This window comes from Eumetopias jubatus, unplaced genomic scaffold (assembly GCF_037043125.1).
Source record: "Eumetopias jubatus isolate StellerSeaLion01/CBP00866 unplaced genomic scaffold, mEumJub1_p1.0 scaffold_1, whole genome shotgun sequence".
NCBI classification, from domain to species: Eukaryota; Metazoa; Chordata; class Mammalia; order Carnivora; family Otariidae; genus Eumetopias; species Eumetopias jubatus.
This window is the reverse complement of record NW_028274807.1, coordinates 133,898,871-133,920,791: the sequence shown is the minus strand read 5'-3', so window position 1 is coordinate 133,920,791 and position 21,921 is coordinate 133,898,871. Positions and strand designations below refer to the sequence as shown.

Sequence of the window (21,921 nt, the reverse complement as noted above, 5' to 3'; positions counted from 1 at the left end):
TTTTATGGGCAAATTTTTGTCTTGGTTTTTTAAATGATTATAAATTCTCTAATCCTTCTTGATTCTATTTAGCTAAATTACCCTTTTCTTAGGAATTGCATATTTCTTTGTTTTTAATGTTATAGTATTTCTTCAATTTTTCAAATCTCTGTACTATCTAGTTATGTCACTTTTTTATTGCCTATTTGTGCCTGCTTTCTTTTGTACTGAATCTATTTTGCTAGTTGTTAATCTTTTCCATTTTGTTAATCTTTTCAAAAGACCAGCTTTTGTTGATCCTGTTTTTTCATTTTCTACTTTATTAATTTCTGCTATTGTTTTCTGTTCACATTCTTTGGGTTTATGTTGTCATTTTCTAACTTCTACCTAGCTCCTTGATGTCTAGCCTTCCTCTTTTTTAAAGACTGTAATTTTAAGTAATCTCTCCACCCAATCAATATAGGACTCAAACTCTTTTGAGTCCTGACTCTAAGATCAAGAATTGCATGCTCCACTGACTGAGCCAGCCAGGTGCCACTAGTCTTCCTTATTAACCAAGTTTTTAAAGGCATACATTTTTGCCTCTTAAGTTTTACTGCATGACCTCTTCAGTGTGTTATATATATATATATGTATATATATATATATATATCCTTAACTTTGATTTCAAAGGCGCCTTCAGGTGTTTTTTAACTTTCTGATTTCTTTTTTGACCTATCAGTTATGTAAAATCATTTTCTTCATACCAAAGTGGAGATTTCTGTTGTTATTCTTTGTTATTGACTTCTATTCTTTCTGTAATACATCAAAAGATTATTTGTATGGTGTTGATTCTTTGGTATTTGTTAAATCTTTTATGAGTCGTAAGTTGTCAAATTTTACAAATGTTTAAGTGTGTGCTAGAAAAAAACTAGTTCTCTAATTGTTGAATGTAATGTATAACGTTTTCAAATTTTTCATAGCTTTACCAATTTTTTGATTGTCTTCATCATTTGCTAAAAAAAAAACTATAACATCTTCCACAAAATTTCTGGATTTATTGATTTCATTTTCCTAGTGAACTGTTCCTTTTATCGCTGTTGTAGTCACTTTTTCCCTCATAATGCTGTTTTAATATCTTATATAGCTAAGGCAACTTATATATGGTTAATATTTTCCCGTATATAGTTAAAATTAGTATTTTTACTACATCATTTTTCTTTCCATTTCTTTAAGCCTTCCTATGTTAATGTTTTAGATGTATCTCATTAATGAGCATATTACTAGATTTTTGGTTTTGGTCCAAACTGAATTGTCATCTTTTACCTAGCAAATTAAGTCCATTTATTTTGATAACTCCTATGATTTATTTCTATCAAATATTTTTATGCTATCTACTCTGCCTTCTTCTTCTTTACGGTTTACCACTGGATTGGTGGCGTTGTCTTTATTTCTACTTTTATTAAACGGCTATCCTGGGGTGCCTGGGTGGCTCAGTCGTTAAGTATCTGCCTTCGGCTCAGGTCATGATCCCAGGGTCCTGGGATCCAGCCGCGCATAAGGCTCCCTGCTCTGCGGGAAGCCTGCTTCTCCCTCTCCCACTCTCCCTGCTTGTGTTCCCTCTCTGGCTGGCTGTCAAATAAATAAAATCTTTAAAAATAAAATAAAATAAATGGCTATCCTGATACGGCTTTATTTGTACACTTGACTTTCCAAAGTCTAAGTTTCTGAAGCATTTATAAGTCATTTTGATGAGGGCCAAATTCTTTTTTCTAGAAACAAATTTAATTTTTCCCCCTCACTCTTGTTGATGTAGATTGACAGTTACTTCCCCCAACATTTCATTTTCTTATGGTCTTAATTTTGCTGTTGAGAGAAGTCTTGTCTAATCCTTGCTCATATTTTGTTAACTTATCCTAAGCATTTCATACTGTTGATTTAATGTAAATGTATTTTTAAAATTCATTTTCACTTGCTGGCTGCTAGTTTATGTAAATGCAATTGATTTTCATATATAGACCTTGCTAAATTCACTCACTAGTTTTATTATCTTTATGTAGATTCCTTAGAATTTTTTAATGTACATTACCTTATTGTCTACAAATAAAGACAGTTCACTTCTAACTTGTATGCCCTTTCTTGCCTAACTGCACTCACTAGAACCTCTGCTATAATGTTAAATCAAAGTAATGAGAGACATCTTTGCCTTGATCTCAACCTTGGAAGCATTTGGTTTTTCAGCATTACTGTGATGTTGGCTGTAAGTTTTTATTAATAACCTTTATCATACTGAGGAAGTTTCCTCTTACTCTGCTAGTTTTTCTATTAAATTATGAATGGGTGTTGAGCTTTGTCAAATGCTTTATCTGCATCTATTGAGATGAATGTGTTTTGTTCTCCTTTATGCTATTCATATAATTAATGAATTTTCAATGTTAAATCAACCTTGACTTAATCAGATGCACCCCACTTGGTCATAATCTCATAATTTTTATATATTGCTGAATTCCATTTGCTAGTATTTTGTTAAAGATTTTTGCACCTGTGTTCGGAGGGTTGTGTTGTATAGTTTTCTTAGAATTCTTTTCCTGGCTTCGGTATCAGGGTAACAATACTGGCCCTCATAAAATGATTTCAGAAGACTTCCCACATCTGTTTTCTAAGTTTGTGTAGGATTGATACTTCTTGGTCCTTACACCTAAGACCTGTGTATTTTATTATATGTATTTTATATGATATTGTGTTGTAGTGCATGTTTATTGTTAATTATACTTCAATTTTTTTTAATGTTAAAAAATACAGGAGGGGATGTGGAGCTTTCCACAAAACAAGCTACAACTATACAAGTGTAAGTATGTTGAGGAGTAGAAGCAGTCCTGGCACAATGAATTAATAACATTGTATGGGGAAAAAAAGGTCTGAATTAAAACCTGGTCACAAGATTTATATAAACCATGTGTGTATTCTATTCAACTCTTTAAAAAACAACCAACATTAACCAAATTTAGGCACTTTCTTATAACCGTTTGCCTATCCTGTTGCTGTACTGCCCTACTGGACAAAAAGGCAGATTTTCTGTTCTTAGGTATTTTCAAGCATAAATAGGATACCCATCTCTTAACTGTAGAAAATGGGTAGTTAACAGCAAAGAATAGAGACCAGTGAATTTTAGAAAGGGCCCCAAAAACAAGTAAAGTGGTATGCAGAAAGTGCATATGCATGAATACATGCATGATTTTGAGAAGATTCCTACTTTCCAACAAATTCTCCAAGGGATTTCTCCTAAAGAACTTCAAACCTACATAAATTAAAACTGACAACCTTCAGTTCAGCTCAGAAAATTACACACACACACACAATTAGTGGTGTTGTTTTCCATCTTTTTAAACTAATTCTGCCAAGGTTGTGTTGGACTTCCCAATAACAAGAGGGAATAGGAACACTGATTTTTGTATTCCTTGCTTTTCTCTGCCTTGTTGAAATATACTGCTTTTTAGTAAACCCAGAGAAAATCTCCAGCTTTGTCTATGTTAACTTTTTTCCACAAAAAAAGTAAAGATGCTCCCATAAAGAAACCAAGGCATAAATATACATAAATTACATTGGAAAACTTTTCATGATACTTACTGGTGTTCCCTCACCTCCTCTCAGCATCTTCCGTTTACTTTGTTGAAGCTCTCCCTTCAAAGTATTGTTTCTGCTTTGCTAAGAGGAGAATGCTAGTTAACGAGGGCTGGCGAAGACCAGGGCGGAACATTATGGAAAAAGTCACGGGCTGCCTCCAACAAACCTGCCTTGTACAGCTCTTAGAATCTCTTAAAACAGTGAGGGTTGGTCTGAAGACTATCAGCTAAAAGGGGTGACACAGGGGTGCCTGGGTGGCTCAGTCGTTAAGCGTCTGCCTTTGGCTCAGGTCATGATCCCAGGGTCCTGGGATCAAGCCCCACATTGGGCTCCCTGCTCCGCGGGAAGCCTGCTTCTCCCTCTCCCACTCCCCCTGCTTGTGTTCCCTCTCTCACTGTCTCTGTCAAATAAATAAAATGTTTTTTTAAAAAAAGGGGGGTGGGGCGCCTGGGTGGCTCAGTCGTTAAGCGTCTGCCTTCAGCTCAGGTCATGATCTCAGGGTCCTGGGATCGAGCCCCACATCGGGCTCCTTGCTTAGCAGGAGGCCTGCTTCTCCCTCTCCCCCTGCTTGTGTTCCCTCTCTCACTGTGTCTCTGTCAAATAAATAAAATCTTTAAAAAAAAAGGGGGGGGGGTGACACATTATTAACCTGTCCATAGTGCCTCTGACTGATGTTATTTCTACTTCTTAGGTTTCATAATTTTAAATTTTACTTCCACGTAATATGAAATCCTCAAAGTCTTCTTTTCACTATTCTAATGAATACAACCAGTTTTCACATGTGTTGAATACAACTTTATAGTGATTTTTGATATGGATATATGGGATATGAGTGGGAAGGAGACCTATTCTCCAATCCAGATGTTTATATTTCAGTAGAAGGAGGGACATCACCCCCTGGCCTCCCTCTGCCCTTATTCACTCCTCCCCCTGGTTGATGAGTTACCGTGAGGCCCTGGGACTGCACTGTGTGGCTGCTCCCTGCCTGTGCCTCTCCGGAGCTGGCCATCCTTCAGAGAGCACCACTGCTGTTGGCCATGCACTGAGCTCAACAGTAAAGGCCCTGCCCTTGGAGGGGAAGTGGCAGTGGTGCCAAGCTGCTAGCGAGCCAAGCACATTCTGGGGTTCAGTATTAGCCCACTTTCCACAGATACATAAAGCCACATTCTCCAATATCCATTTTATTATTAATAAAGATATTCTGGCCATCATATGCCTTATTCTTTTGACTTCTCAGTTGGTTGAGGATTCAGAAAGAAAAGGTGTTCTTTGGTGGGTTCTCTCATACCCCCAAGAGGAAACCGTATTCTTTCCTGCAGTCAGCCTTTTGAGTAACAAGCTCATGAGATGTGTAGGAATCAGCTGTATTTTTAACTGTCTCTTCATTCATCTATTTCACAGATGCACAAAGAAAAACTGCGGAAAACCCATCTAATTTCTAAACCAATTAACACTCTTCTTTCACTAGGATTTTTTTTTCTTCGTTTAATGAGTGACAGTGGGCAGGATGCAGTGAACCACTCAAGACCCAGACACCCTCAAGTGTGTCCTCATGGAATTCTCCCACCGGTGGGTGTGAAGTTTTACGAAACTTCCAACAAATGCAACAATTCTAAACATCTTCAACAAAATGCCTAAAATCTAAGAATTATGGATATAGTCAATGGTCATCAACCGGATCATACACTTGCCCTGTTAAATTTAATAGGCTAGAAGAAGAAAACACAACACCAAATTGAGAGCCTTTTAAAATATAATTTAAAACTATGTTGTACCAGTACAATATATTAATTTTACAAATGTAAAATTTTATCTGCTGTTAAAGCATTTGCAAAAACCACACATCCTACTTCAGCTTTATTGCACAATATCTATAAGAAAATATTAATTTTTAAATTAGAAAACATAAAAATGCTTTCAATATAGAAGAGACAATCTGATTTTAAAGACAATACTCTATAAGAATGTCTACCCAGAAAATAAAAAACTTTCACAGGATACCAAGCTGGACAGATGCTTTGGCAGATTCAGGACAAAGCACTGTTTAAAACCAGTCCAAGATACTTAATCCAAACTGTATCATCATTCTTCATTAGAAATCTAGATGCCACTCAAGGTGGTTTCTTATACTTACAAAAGTTGAGGCATTTTTCAGTGTGAGCATTCTGAATATCTCTTACATATTAAAAACAATACTTCCCACTTAACAGCCATTTGCAGTTTTTTTTCCTTCATGCAGATTATCTCTGGCAACTGTTTTTGACAACTATTTAATGACCATTTTAATTCATTTATGCTGATAAAAAACATCAAGTTAAATACACTTTTAAAACCTAGTCCTTTACAAAAATCAGTTTATAAATTTGTATCATAAAAATTAGTGTCAAAGACCATCAAAATGGCCTTCATTTGTTTGATATTAGTTGGTTCTCCCAGAGTCAGGATGGCAGATGTCCCACTTCTCTATGTAGTGTTAATCAGGAAATAAATCCAAGCACTAAGCTGGAATCCCAAGACAGGTTAGTAAGGTTGTATGATGGATTTTAGTGGGATATTACCCTGGGTCTGTCTTCCAATACAGGTGTTAAAATACTGACAGCAAATCTTGGTGATTTAATTCACCTCAGACAATGAATATAGTCTGGAGATGCAAAAGGAAAAATGTTCATATAATACATTATCAGTGGGGTTGTGAATATCATAGAAAAGGGAAAAAAATCCCTATTTGTTAGAACAAGGATTCACCAAATTTGATACATATGTAGATTATGCATCTTTTCTTATTAAAGCATGTTGATTCAATCTCCAGTGTTTTTAAATGTATGCCTTCGTGCATCAGGAGATTGCCTTTTGGAACTTATGGCCTGCATAAGCAAAGTCAAATATAATATTACACATTCGTGTAGAGAAAATAATTATTAAAATAGTGGTTATGTGCTCACAAGTTTATTGTAGGTAGATAGAATTATCAAAAATCCAGATGCTTATAAAAAAGTGTGCATTATTTAGAATTTCTTCCTTAGGAATCAAAGCAGTTGCTTTTCTGGAACTGCATTTTTCAGAACTGCTCAAAGCACCTCATCTAGATGAGTGTTTTTAAAAATATATATATAAAAAGTCTACAATGAGACTTCAAACATCGCATATTTCACCTTTTACAAGCTTTTTATCATGTATCCCTTCCTTAAAGTCCTTCAGAATAAAATAAAAATAAACTCTCATTCCATTAGAAAAAAATGGAAACATTCATGGTTTGAAAAGTTTCTGCATTCCCCCAAATCTTGGTACTATGTGCAATTTCCTCATACACAGGTGTTGAGGAAACCCCTGATCATCTATTACTGAATATTCAGCTAATGGACATGCCATAGAAAATGTACATTAATAGTAGTGAATAGATTAAAATCTATTCCATAAAATAAAAATGTTCTATGACTTCAATTTAAATACATATCTGAAAAGCTAAGAGGAGGTTTTCTGTTTGTTTTTCAAAAGTGCTAATTATTACATTTACAAGTATCTTCAATACATTATGTCCAATTCTTTATAAAACTAAACCACCTTGCTTTAGGCACACCGCTTGATGAGTTTCTAAGAAGCAGAGGGGAAAAAACAAATCACTTGTCAATTAATCCAGCTTCCTTAATTTTACTGAAGAAGAATTTCTCCAGGATATTGGCACATTTGTAGTATTCACTCTCAGGGGGGTTGTACTCTTTGCAATTGGTAAAGACTCGCTGTAAGTCTGCCATGAATAATTTCTTAGACACGTAGTACCTATTCTTGAGGCGTTCGCTCATGGTTTTCAGATCTGCACAGGAAAAAAAAATATTAGCAATCTTTGACTCCTTTTAAACACTAGCTGACAAAAGGGAGACAGGGAGAGAAATCTATGTCATCAGTCTGGCTACATTTTTACCATCCCAATGCCCTTGCTTAAGAGACATGATCAAGGAAAACACTTCTTAAATTTTATATTGTTTCTGTTGTGAGGACTTCTTGTGTAAAATCACAGCATTTTCACACTGAAGGGACCATTATTAGTCATCTGGCCCAATCCCCTATTCAGCACAAGGAAGCTAAGTAGATTAGCAGTGATACGTATGATAAACTAAGTACTGTTAGCTATTCATTCAGAATTATACAGAAGAGGCTCTATCTACACGGTGTAGAGCAGGTGGAACATTTGTCTGAATCATTTCATTACTTAAATCCAAACAATAAGACTGAGTTTGTTTCATTAAATTCACAGTTGTTTTGGTGCTATAGAGACAGAACTGAAGTAGAAAAACTGATCATAAATAAATCTACAGATACACCAGTCTCTCTGCATATAAAATGGTTCAAATGAATTCAGTTTCATGCTCCATCCATGAAATAAGAATCACAGGCAATTAAAAAAAAAGCACAAACAATAATTCCTTTTTAAAGCAAGTAAGCCTTGGGAGATTATTTTAAAAATAGTATTTTCCTAATATATTTACTTGCTTTAAATTATATTATTTTACAAATGAAAACAGCACTTTATTTAAACTTGTAAGAATACCATGGGGCTTGTTTACTCCTCACTCTTAGAACTGATTTAAAGAATCCTATGCAGATTAGAAGGTGTTAACATTTGAGTGCACCTGGGTGGTTCAGTCGGTTAAGTGTCTGACTCTTGATTTTGGCTCAGGTCACGACCTCAAGGTCCTGGGATTGAGCCCTGCGTCAGGCTCTGCGCTGAGCATGGAACCTGCTTGAGATTCTCTCTCCCTCTTCCTCTACCCCTTCCCTCCACGCGTGTGCACTCTCTCTCTCTCTCAAATAAATAGGGGTGGCTCAGTTGGTTAAGCAGCTGCCGCTTGACTTTGGCTCAGGTCATGATCTCAGGGTCCTGGGATCAAGCCCCCAGCAGGTTTCCCACTCAGTGGGGAGCCTATTTCTCTCCTTCTCCCTCTCCCTCTGCTCCTCCACTGCCTTGTGTATGCACGCTCTCTCTCTCTCTCTCAAATCAATAAACTTTAAAAAAAATAAAATAAAATAAATAAAATCTTTAAAAAAAAAAAGAAGATGCTAACATTTGTCTACTTATAGGTCCCTAGTTGTGTCTCAGTCTGGTTCTGTCATTAAAAATTATATTAACTGTGCATGGAAAAATAAGTCAAAATTGCTATAAAAAAAATACCTCTACCAATAACCCAAATTCCCACTATATTATCAAATTTTCCAGAAGGAAAGAAAGTTACAACCAAATACACTGGGATCATCAGCTAGTGAGATATATAAATTTATGTGCAACATCCAAAAATGGGGAGAATTCATTTGCATCAAAATCTTAAATCTACCACAAAACACCAAAGAAAAAATGGGAAATATGTACTTTTGCCTATTTCCTTTGACTAACGCTTCTCTTGGTTAGTGGTGTGTCATCATATCTGTGAGTTCAACTTTCAAATCTCTTTCTTCTCTAACTAGAACAGTTTGGAAGGAGAGAAAAATTGGCAAGTGTTAAGGTACTTTATAAAGGCTCAGCAAATACCCCACTAGATGTCTCACCTGAGTGTGACTGAGCAGATGAAGATGTCCTCTCATTAAATGAAAAAAGAGCAATGAAATTAATTGTGCCTCTCCAGGTAAAGTTAGATGTTCACCTTACCACCTAAATGTCTACCACTTAAGATATGCCGCCCAATATAGTGCTTATGTTTTAGAAGGAAGAGTTTTATTAACCAAAAAGGGGGGGGGCGGGGGGAGAATGAAACATGGCACAAAGAAGTTTATCCCAAAGCTTTCAAATTATTATTTGGAAGAAAGGAGGTAAGAAGAGATGGGGAGAGCCTAAAATACAGCAGAAACAAAATGAGAGTCATAGAAGTGTTTGGATCTTCCAGAATAATTACAACCAATTCTCCATATTTCCTTTCTATATTTCTATTCTATTCTTAAGTTATAAATAACATCTTTCGGGTGCCTTGGTGGCTCAGTCAGTTAAGCATCTGCCTTGGGCTCAAGAGAGCCCTGCATCAGGCTCTCTGCTCAGTGGGGAGTCTGCTTCTCCCTCTCCCTCTGCCTGCCACTCCCCCTGCTTGTGCACTCGCTGGCTCTCTCTGTCAAATGAATAAAATCTTTAAAGTAAATAAATAAATAACATCTTTCTTCCTCTAGCTTTATTAGAGGCTTACTTGACCAAATGGCATGGGTTAAAAAAGAAGGTGATTAAATATCAGTGATACCACATATGGAGAAAACATTAAATTATTCCATTTTCATCCCTCCCCCCAACCGGGGAGTTCTAAGGAAATAGGAAAATGCTGCTCAGCAATGCACCCATGGTAAGAAGACATGTTTGGGCCAGACTACTCAGATGATTTTCTGAGATTCCCTAAAAGACACAGGTTGGACCTCATTCATAGAAAAAGAGTTTTTGAGAGCACAAGGGAAAGAAAAGAAACGTTTTTAGAAAAAGCCGAGAAGGCAATAATGGGGGAAAGTAAAACTACTGATTTGTCAGGCTTGTCCTCAAAAACATGACCATCTGGGGCGCCTGGGTGGCTCAGTCGTTAAGCGTCTGCCTTCGGCTCAGGTCATGGTCCCAGGGTCCTGGGATCAAGCCCTGCATCAGGCTCCCTGCTCAGCGGGAGGCCTGCTTCTCCCTCTCCCACTCCCCCTGCTTGTGTTCCTGCTCTCGCTGTGTCTCTCTCTGTCAAATAAATAAAATCTTTAACCAAAAAAAAAAAAAAATGACCATCTTAGGGACAAGACCACATCTTTCACTCAGCACCTAAAGGCACCCTAAGAAAAATATTATTGCTCCCCTAAAGAGCACCATTCACTATTTTCATAACTTTGTCTAGAACACACCTCCATCCGCCACTGGTCTTGTTCAACGGGGCCAATATTCCCCTCAGGAGCAGTCAGCTATGCACACAGGTGGTTATCCAACTGGAGAGGCTCATACCCTTCTCAGCCTGGACCAAGCAAAACACTTTGAGAAAGCAGGCTGAGAGTAGGCTATGACAGATGGGACCTTCTAGACCTACTATTGCAGGTTTTCAGAGCATACATAAACAGGGCTGAAAGATAATTATTCTCCCCAAACTCATACTACCTCCCATGAGGGTTTCATAAAGGGAGTTGAGACAGTCCAGGCGATGAGGATGCAAAGGTCAGTTAACTTTAAGTTTGGAAATGGGCATAAAGGATTTTAACATATTTTTTACAGGATGGAAAATACTGACGGGCATGTGACCAGCTCAGTCAGCAGGGCATGTGATCCCTGATCTCAGGGCTGTGAGTTCGAGCCACACGTTGGGTATAGAGATTACTTAAAAATAAGACCTTTAAAAAAAACTTAGAAAAGAGAATACTGATTCCCCAAACATGCTTCTGTTCAGAATTCTAGACTCACTCAACCCTCACACTTTGGTTTTCATAACTAAGATACAGAGAAGCAAGGCAGAGAAAAGAGAAAGAAAAGCATTCGGATGTAGGTCCGCATTAAAGAGGACAGACTACCAAAATCATTACAATGACTATATAGAACATTCATGTGAAAATCAACGCTATAGAAAACACCTACAAATAACTCTTTCATCAGGGAACTAATGAATACCTTTCATTCTTCCTTTCCTATTTTACTACCTTCTTAGAACCAGGAACAGACTGCAGGTAGGAAAGGGACAGAAGACACAGGCTGTCTCCAAAACAACGGCCACACAACCGACTGAAAACATTTCAGCTAGCTGTCTGTCATCTACACAATGCCAAATTAGTTTAATTGGATTCTCAATTGGTTCAATTAATCATTTTAGCATGGTGTACGCACAGCAACAAATTCCACAATTCGACATTTCCAAAGCATTTTTTGTTTGTCTGGTACTGGATGTGGAACAAAGCTTTTAAAGGGAGTATAGATAGTGACACTAATAGTATCCATCGAGAGCATGGAAAAATCGAGAACTGCGTTCCTAGAACTTCTCCTTCTGCTAGCAAGCAGCCTTAATCCAACGTCCTTTGCGTCGCTTTCAAAAATTCTCAAAAGGCTCAAAATACATCAAGAGGACAACCTGAAGTTGTCCATGTGCAACCAAACCAGAGTTATCCACATGTAGAATAGAAACAAGGTTATGTCCCAACAGCCAGCTTTCACATCTAGCGCTGGGTGCAGTTCCCCAGCTGGGCTCTCTGCATCCGGTGCAGGAGGCAGGCAGCTCTTAAAGGTGCAGGAGTGTCTAACGTGACTCGGCCACCCACCTGTCCTCTATTACTCTGCGCTCTATCACTGGCCCTCCGCGGGTGCAGGGAATCCCACCACCCACCACACACACCCTACCCTACAACAGAAGAGTACAAATCAACCTCAGCAACCATGTGTCCCCCACACCGCCATCCAGAGTGTTAAATCTATACTTAGAAAATGTTAATGGCATTACCCATGGGGAACCTTATAACTTCATAATATCCCGGAGCTTCTGTTCTCTTCACAGGTTCCATGAAGGGCCAAGCGCTTTGATGGCTCTTGAGTAAAGAAAAAAGTAAGGTATCTAATATGGAAATTCCATGTGGGAAATCATTTCAAAATATCTGCATGAGGTGAATGAAAAGAAAACACCCACCTTCACCTGCTGAAGGATGCTCTTGAGCGTGCTGTAAAGCTGGTCAGGGTCTTTGGGCTCTTTACTTGAAAGGAAAAGAGGAAACAACAGGGAACAATGATTAGTTTTTTGCCCTCTTGCCAGGGGATTCCTATTCCGCTTATTTTTACAAAAACCTAAAATAGGAGCCAAACCAGAATTTTTTTATGAAAATTGAATGGGTGATTACAAGCAGTTTGCCCACTTCCTCCTAAGTTGCTGGGAAGAAAGAAAACTTACTTCCATTAATATCCTCTCCCCGGTCCTACTTACCTTTTCTCTTTTCCACTTGGCTTCCAGCCTGTCTCTCCTATATGTCAACGAAATTAAACACTGAATGAGAACTGCTTTTGGTCAAGGGAGAGTAACAAAATTAATACTTATCAAAGAGGAAATAAATTACAAGCATGCCTCAATAAAAGTCTATTTCTGGGCAGAGACAGAAATCAACTGCAATTAGTTACTTCCTTCTACAGCTAACAGCATGAAACATTTCCAAGAAGGCCAACACCTCTTTATGTTAGTGCTTTCTAAAGCAGGAACTCCGACTTTTCAGGAAAGCATAAAAAATAAATATGCCCAGTACTGGGAGCATATGTGCATTTTGAACTCTAAATCACGTATTTTGCTAATCATCATGTGAAAGAGTTAAGCTGTTATTTTAGGTTAGAACAAACTTTGTCCTGGTCTCTATTTTATTTGGCAAAGACCCTGCTTGTAATACAAGATGGTTACTGCAGCAGAAAGAAAACACAGCCTCAAGTCCAACAGACCTGGATTTGACTTCTTGCTCTCTCCTTAAAAGCTAACTTATCCTAGATAAGTTAGAGAGGTTAAGTGACTTATCAATCTATAAAACAGAACTCTAAAAATTAGGTGTTATTATCGCTTTTGAAATTAGCTGATGTATGTAAAAAAACAGAAGAATGCCTGGCACAAGGGAAGTGAAATTTCTAAGTCTAGAAGTAAAAGTAAGTTCTGCTACAGGGTAGCTACTGTATCGAAGGAATGTATCTTGCCCTAATAAGGTCTTATTTTTTTCTGGAGAACTGTGGTTTGTTTGATTTCGTGTTGTGTATTAAATCTTCAATATACTAGAAGATCCTGGATTTGAACTGAACAAAAGCGTGGCTATTCGATAGCTTTCAATCTACAAAAACAGCTATTTTGTATGTTTTCACCCAAGACGATTCATCTCTAACATTCACAGATAAGAACCCTTGGGAAAACTACTCTAAAATAAGGAACTTGAAACAAATTATGTTTTCCAATCATATTTTTTAGAAATTTGGAGAGACAAATTTGGCCAAGCACACACCTGTGCAGGTTGCAATCATGACAGCATGAGCAAGGGTGCGAACACCAACAAGTTTGCAGATCAGCATCCACTGCTTCTAATTCTGACAGTTACTGGCCATGTGCTAGTTGAGGTCAAAGGACTTAACCACTCTGAGACTCAATTTCCCCATTCGTAAAAGTAGCATTTCCCCGTGCTATAAACGGTACTCTCTCAATAAATGATGGATATGAACAGCTATAAGAAGGGGTCATCTAAGTTCTCCTTGATTTGTTTGCACTGAGAAGTAGAGAAAAGACAAAGGGAAAGCATCTGCTCCCTTCTTAAGATTACAGACACCACAAATGGAGACAGGCAAGGCAAAAAGCTTTCCAAATCACTGCACTCTGACAACCGTTTCAAACACATCGCATGGCAATACTAAAAGATTCTGCTCTTAAAAGAAGATCTATACATACTAATTCCAGGAATGCTTTCTATTGGAATCTGCCGAACTCCATCTTTAAAACATGAAAGTCCAGGGTATACTTTTCGAATCTGGGCTTGTTTTCTTTCTATCAGCTTTTTAATGATCTGTAAAGCACAGAAAGAAAATGTGTTTAGTGCCAGAAGTCTGTGGCTACAGATTACGTCAATCAACCTAAGAAGTCGGTCTCCTAAATAAAGTCTTCGGGACACAAAAAGGGAGAGAGGGTGAATGCTATTGAACAGGGAAGACCTGAAAACGTTCTATTACACCATACACCTCCAGGGGCATTCACACAACCGTCTTTGAATACTTGTCCCCTGCCATCCAAAAAGCCAATATTGAGAGAACACACTGCCCTTGGGGCCCGCTGTCCTCTTTCACAAAGGAGCCAATTATTCTGCCCTATTTCTCTGAGGAGCCTCTGCCGGAGCTGATCAGCTACGCAGCCCAGCCCCAGCATCCGGACCTCTTCACATCCCCTGACTAGGAACTAAATGTTCCCTTCCGACTGGAGGGCTCTTAAGCAGGCCTCAGAAAGTGTCACTCCCCACCTCCCCCCTTGCTGGGAAGGATGACATTATTACTCAAAATTTTCAAGGCTTGAGCCCTAACCTATACTGTTTGCATCAAAAAAGCAGCTCCAAATTGTTGAGGCGACACACCCCCTGGTGTCAGCAACCAGGATGGATTAGGGAATTCTGAGAGGTGTTTGTTTTGTAGAACAGTTCCTAATGTACTGATGTCAACTATTTCCAAAGCAGTGCAGTTTCCCATTTAAAAAAAGAAAAAAAATTAATTAAAAATAGCCATCCCGAAATTAACTATGTCATAAATGATTTTGGAAAAGAAAAAACAAAACAGGGGGGGAAAAGAGGGGAGGGGGAAGCAAACCATAAGAGAATTTTAACAGTAGAGAACAAACTGAGAGTTGCTGGAGGGGGGTGGACAGGGGATGGGCTAAATGGGTGATGGGCATTAAGGAGGGCATGTGATGAGAGCTGGGTGTTATATGTAAATGATGAATCACTAAATTCTATGTTACACTATATGTTAGCTAACTAGAATTTCAATAAAAATTTGAAAAACAAAAACACAGTAGCAGTCATTAATTGAATTCACAAAGGAAAACAAAAAATTCCAGGTCCTAACAGCTTGATCTCAAACATATCATTGGTAAATGCTCCAGCATGAATGCATTTTCATCTTGACAATTAAACAAAGAACTTCATAAGGTGAATGGGACTAGTCAAAGTATATGCCTGGTAAATCCAGTTCACTGCTGTGCAACAGAAATATAATGCAATCAGCTCATGTAAATTTTTTTTAAGATCTTATTTATTTATTTGAGAGGGAGAGAAGAAAGAGAGAGAGAGCACACAAGCAGTAAGGAGGGGCAGAGGGAGAACCAGACTCCCCCCACTGAATAGGAAACCCAGAATCGGGGGTTGGATCCCAGGACCCTGAGATCATGCATGACCTGAGCCACCCCACCCCCATGTTCCAGCAGCCACATTTCTTACAGTAAAAAGTAACAGGTAAAATTGGATTTAACAATATATTTTTATTTAATTCAATATATCCAAAATATTATCACTGCAGCACATAATCATAGAAAAAACATGTATGAGATATTTTACATTCTTTTATTCCTAACAGGTCTTCAAAATCGGAGTGTATTTTATACTTACAGTGCATCTCAATTTCAACTAGCCACATACCAAGCCCTCAGAAGCCATATGTAGCTAGTGGCTGCCACTTTGGACAGGATAGATCTAGACGGATGCTCTCCCTCTTGTTTATTTATGAGTCTAAATATTTTTATTTTTATTTTTTTTAAGAGTTTTTGGGGCGCCTGGGTGGCTCAGTCGATTAAACGTTCCACTAGTGATTTCAGCTCAGGTAGTAAACTCAAGGTTGTGGGATCCAGCCCCGCAAGGCATCCGGCTCAGTGGGGAATGTGCTTGAGTTTCTCTAGCTCTGCCCCTCCACGCACTCAAGCTCTCTCTCTAAAATAAATAAATAAATTTAAAAAAAAAAAGATTTTATTTTTAAGTAATCTCTATACCCAACATGGGGCTCGAATTTACAACCCCAAGATCAAGAGTCACATGCTCCTCTGACTGAGCCAGCCAGGCGCCCTGAGTGAAAGCCTTTTTTTTTTTTTTTAAGTTTTTTAATTTATCTAAGTAATCTCTACACCCAATGTGGGGCTCACACAACCCCAAGATCAAGAGTCAGATGCTCTTCTGACTGAACCAGCCAGGTACCCACCCCAGTCTAAGTCTTTTTAAGAGAGAATCACAATGGTACTCTCTTAAATAAACACCTTCAGAAAACATAATTTCAAATATAATTTTAAAACTTTTTCTCTTTATCAAGGATATTCTCAGATGTGATAACCCACCCAGGTGGCTTCCACACCCCTTGTGTAGCACCTTGAGGGTAGCGGGGTCCTGGTGAGTGACTCCGTAATGACACTAGAGGGTTTCTTAACCCCTCTGTGCCTCCAAGGGTTGCTCTGGAGAAAGGAGACACTATACTTCTGTTTCAGTCTTTTCTCTTCACCTCCCTTGAAAATGTCTCCACTTCTCCACCATGTCATCATCATTCTCTCCTCAAATCCTTCTCCCATTCCATCCCTTCAGTTTTAGTCTCCCCAAACATAAGATTTGGGGGAACTCCCCCATCTCCAATATGCCACCAAGTCTTAGCAAGTGTTCTTACAAAGAAATCTCATTGGTTGGTGTCACCCTTACTTTCCCTTGTTGTCTCACACTCAGGTGAAGATTTGAGACGTATCCCTACATCCCAGCTCCACCTCCCCATACACACACGCACACGTGCATATATACACTCAACTCTGCCGGCTCATGACCTAGTCACACTTTCTCAAATAGTGGCTTTTATCACCAGCACACCTATGGTCCTCACTGTCCATGTGCCCACGAATCTACTTATGCTGGACTCTGAATCTCTGCTCATGCTGATGGGATTCAGCAGGCTCAAGAGAGTTCAAACATTATTTCCCACAAAGATACCTCCGATGATGCTCGGCCCCTATGGGCCCCACCTTCCCCTTGGAGTCAACACTCACAACCCTCAACTCCTACTCTCCTCCCCTGTCCAACTGCACTGGCTTGCTCTCTCCATCTCCACTAGACACAAGCACAACTTAATTCTGCTCTTGCATGCTTTCAGGGGCCAGGAAAGCCTTCCATCTACTTACAACTTGTTTGCTACTACCATTAGTCCCTGTCTTCTGCAAGGGGGTTTTCAAAAGTGGGAAGGAAAATACTTGTGAAAATCATTTGAATTCTGTGGAAGAAGATACTACGCGAATCCAGTACTTTATTATGGTGACTTCAGGTCTCTTTGAAAGAACCTAGGTTAACAGCTCCCAGCCCGCATCATCCACTCAGTGGCATGTGTTAAGAGAAGGCTGGAGGCAAATAGGGAAGGTGAGGTGAGAGGGAGATGAGATCCAAGAGGGGAGGAGAAAAAGAAAGGGGAGGGAGCACTGTCTCCTAACCAACGGACTGCTTTGGCTAGCTCTGTGCTTACGGCTTTCCCCTGTCCGCATTAAGAGCCACCAGACCCGGACAAGGCGAATCTGCAGGAGACTCCTGCTCTCTGCTTTCACCAGAGATGCACGGGTGCTCCTCAGAGGAGGAAGGAGGGATGGGCAGCTGACCGCCTGGTGATGGCTCTAGCTGGCCAGCAGCCCCTCATGCTGAACACGGAGCTGCTGAATACAGACCTGCTCATTAGAGCCCAAAGAGAACAATGAAGAAAGCTAGCTCTTTAGAAAGAGACAGAGAGAGGGGCCTGCTGTGCTTTTATTAACTCTCCAAGTACCCTATTTGGAATTCTCTCTAAGGCTGGCATCTCTGAGCGAGAAACAACAAAGGTTGTTTTTATTTTCTAAAAAAAAAAAAAAGCCTTTCATCCACATTCATAAGAACAAGCCTGACCCACTTTAAGTAAAAAAGAAAAATATTTATTGAGCACCTACTATGCACCAGACACTGTGTAAGGAGTTTTATGTCTGTTATGTTGATGATGTCTGACAAACAACTGATGATGTCAAACAAACAAGTGGGATTAAGGGACATTAGTAGAAACCAGAAAACAAAGACGGGGTTTAAGACAGATGCCTTTTTTAGTTACTTGCTAGAAAAAAAAAGTGCACTAGAATGAGTAACAGAAGTATAAAACGGAAATGATGAGGGATGACACATCCACAAAGCCCATTTTTGAACTCCAAGGAACTAGGGGGAGTGAGGAGGTGATCCTGGGCTTAACATAAAATTTGTTCATTTAATAAATGCACACTTCCCAATTATGCTTTTTTTATGGTATTTTTTTCTGTCTTGGACAAATGTAAAATTACTATGTAGTCAAATCTATCAACCTTTCCTCTCACTGTTTCTCTTTTAGTTCATATGTATAAAAGACCTCACCCCAAAATGAGGTAACAAATCACTGAATTCCTAGAAGTCCAGACCTTCAGAAGGTGCAATGTTAAAAGGAGAGATGGATACATGCTAAGATAAATGCCCACGTAAGATGATGAATAACAAAAATTCAAATAAGTGGATCAAACTAGTGCTAGTGAAGTTCAAAGAAGAAACTGAACACGGGCCAAAGTGGGCCTATTTGTACTGTGTATTGGGAGAGTGAGGTGGGAAATGGATAAAGACACCAAGCTAGAGGCTTAAAGCATCAGTAATGGCTTTTAGAGAAGAGTTTAGATAAGCAAAGTAAGTTTGGGAAGGGTACATGAGGCTAGAAAGTAAAAGGCCTTGAAGGTGAAGGTGTCGTGTTTTAGAAGTTTTGTATTTTACACCATTTTAACAAGTGTTGACCCTCTTAGGAATGGTACCTAGAGAGGAAACAGATCAAGCATACCATCAAAGAAGAAATCTATACAAACCATAGCAAACTGAAATTATGATGCTATCCAGTAGAGCCATCCACACAGAGCCCAGAGATATCCAACTCACCCAAAGAAGACCAGCCTGTATGGAAGGAATAGGAGTCAGTCACATGCTTACCTCCTTTTGCTTCTTAATGATGACAGAAAATTCTGTGTATGGGATCCGCGGATTTAGCTCACATCCCATTAAAGTGGCCCCTTCATAATCTTTAATGTAGCCAACATATTTGGTTTTAGGTATTTTAATTTCTTTGGAGAAACCCTGCAAAGCAAATAATTCATTCATATGGCCATTGTGCAACAAATATCCACTGAGTGCAAACTGTGTGGTAGGCAGCAAGATACACTTTTTTCAAGTTCTCATCATATTATCCTGGAAAAGGATTAGCATGAAACCCCTCTGTGGGGTTCAAAAACATCAAAAATCAAACTGCAAACAGGAAGCAAGACAACATAAAAAAATAATCCGAGTAAAACACAAATTATACTAAACGGTTTTTAACAGAATATAAGGTTGAATTTTATATTAAATTGAACAATTTCTCCCAAACTGGGGAGGGGACCCCAAGATTCTCAACAAATCAAAAATCGATCTAAGTTCTGAAAGAAAAGCATATCAAAAAATATAGTAATTAGAGGTGCCTGTCTCAGTCAGTACAGCATGTAACCATCTGTGACTCTTTTTTTTTTTTTTTTTAAGATTTTCTTTATTTGAGAGAGAGAGAGTGGCGGGGGGAGGAGCAGAGTGAGAGGGAGAAACCAAAGCAGTCTCCATGCTGAGTGCATAGCCCAATGAAGGGCTCGATCTCACAACCCTGAGATCACATCCTGAGCTGAAACCGAGAGTCAGATGCTTATCCAACTGTGCCACCCAGGAACCCTGGAGCATGAGGCTCTTGATCTTGGGGTTGTGAGTTCGAGCCCCACACTGGGTATAGAGATTACTTAATTACTTACTACCTTTTTTTTTTTTTTTAGATTTTATTTATTTGAGAGAGAGAGAAAGAGAGCACAAGTAGGGGGTTAGGAGGGGCAGAGGGAGAGAGAGAAGCAGACTCCCCGCTGAGCAGGGAGCCCAACATGGGGCTCGATCCCAGGACCCTAAGATCCCAACCTGAGCAGACGCTTAACCGACTGAGCCACCCAGGTGCCCCAAAAACTTTGATGTTGAGGAAATGAAACCCCTACTGTATAGGCAAAAACTTCCAGACCATCATAATGTGTAGTTGTGTCAATGGCATTTATTTACAATATATTCATTTATATACTTTAATCTGCAATAACTTAGTGCTACAGGATATATATTCATGTATTTATATTATAAACATAATTTTCCTTACAATGCCTATTTCAGTTCTTTGCAGTAAATTATTTGGAATTCAGATCTCCAGCAGTGTCCTGCTGCCCTTTCAGCAAAAACTTATTTTCCAAGCAATCATTGCCATCATCCTCAAAGAGGACTACAGACAAGTCATTTAAGAACCGTATTTCAAGATCTGCAATGCAGCTGTAGCCTAAGAAAGCTGACACTCAAGCCTTCAGTTAACAATCCCACTGAGTTCTCCCAAATGAGTTTTATTATAAAAGTCACAGACACGTCCCAAAGAATAAGAAAACAAAATAGGAGATAGCTACCTGACATCAGAGGAGGAAAAGCTCTCTAAACACATGAGACTAATACAAAAAGAAGTTAATAGATTTTATGTAATGAAATCTTTAAGAATCTGTACATCAAGTCATAAGGAATGCTGAAACAACTGACAATGGGAGAAAAATCATAAAATAAAAGGTTAATATCCTCATATACAAAGAGTCCTCATAAATCAATGTGAAAATAAATTTTAGTAGAAAAAGAGGCAAAATACAATGAATTGGCAATTCAAAAACAGAAGAAGAAATACAAAGGGTCAATGAATAAGAAAAAATACATCAAACTTCACAATGATTAAATAAATGCAAACATACACAATTTATTATTTAGGGAAGGAGTAAAAAATATATTTCTCAATTATAAAACCTTTTCCTGAACCCCCTTACATATTGCTGACAATAGAAATTGTTACAGTATTTGGCAATGCATAACAAAAGCCTTAGATATATCTGGAAACAACTCTATTTCTGGACATTTATCCTAAGCAAACTTACCATAGATGAGGGCAACATACGTACAAACACATACTTATAAATGTATGCTTACACACAAGAAAGACCGAATGTCCTAAAGATGTGGTATTGGTTTAATGAATTATTTTCTAATTATACCATAAAATTTCAGAGAACCATCAAAAGTTATGTAAACAATAATCAGAATATATTAAGTGAAAGGGGCAAGTAATTCAATTACATATAATATGAGCCAAATATATTTATATACATATATACATATGAACACATACACAGAACAATTATTAGAAGGGTACATATCAAAACATTAACAGTAAATCTCTTTGGATGGTAGAATTACAAATGAATTTTCTTCATTCTGCTTTACTATGTCTTCCAAAATTTCTACAATAACTTTATATTACTTGGAATTATAAAGCACTATTTAAAAAAATACGCAGCCAAAGAAGAAAAAGCTGAGCTGAAAACTGAGAATAAAAAGCTCCTTAAAAAACTGAGCTGAAAACTTCGGATAAGAAAGGACGAAGATGGCAGCCAAGCTCCTAGCCTGCTGTGTGCTGCTGAAGAAGGATCGTCAGGAGCCCTTCATAAACTTCATCATTTTCTTTCTGCTGTCATAAATGGAGACTTTCCAGAGACTGAATCTATTTCTCTTATTCACGGAGAACTCTACTCACCCAGCCCTGGGAATTTCTCCTTAGCCTGGGGATACCATATTTTAGAATTCCAGGATGCAATATTATACTTCATTTATAGATGGCATTCATTCATTCACTCAACAAATATTTCTTTAGTACTTACTATGTGCTGGTCATACCCTCTACTACAGTCTGAAGTTTAGTCCTGGCCTAAGGATTAAAAAATAAATGTATGTCCTTCTTTCAAGTAGAAAATGCCA

The 21,921-nt window shown here is 38.5% G+C and overlaps 1 protein-coding gene across 1 annotated transcript in view; it reads right to left on the bottom strand.

Annotated features, from left to right (window-relative positions):
* Positions 1-5,317: 5,317 nt before the first annotated feature.
* KAT2B (lysine acetyltransferase 2B) overlaps positions 5,318-21,921 on the bottom strand; it is a 99,015-nt gene continuing 82,411 nt past the window's right edge. The window contains exons 13-18 of the mRNA XM_028099099.2: positions 19,018-19,161; positions 13,953-14,067; positions 12,471-12,507; positions 12,180-12,243; positions 11,997-12,081; positions 5,318-7,393 (exon numbers count right to left, since the gene is read on the bottom strand). Of these exons, the coding sequence (XP_027954900.1) occupies positions 7,200-7,393; positions 11,997-12,081; positions 12,180-12,243; positions 12,471-12,507; positions 13,953-14,067; positions 19,018-19,161 (639 nt within the window). The 3' untranslated portion in view covers positions 5,318-7,199. The remainder of the gene's footprint in view (positions 7,394-11,996; positions 12,082-12,179; positions 12,244-12,470; positions 12,508-13,952; positions 14,068-19,017; positions 19,162-21,921) is intronic.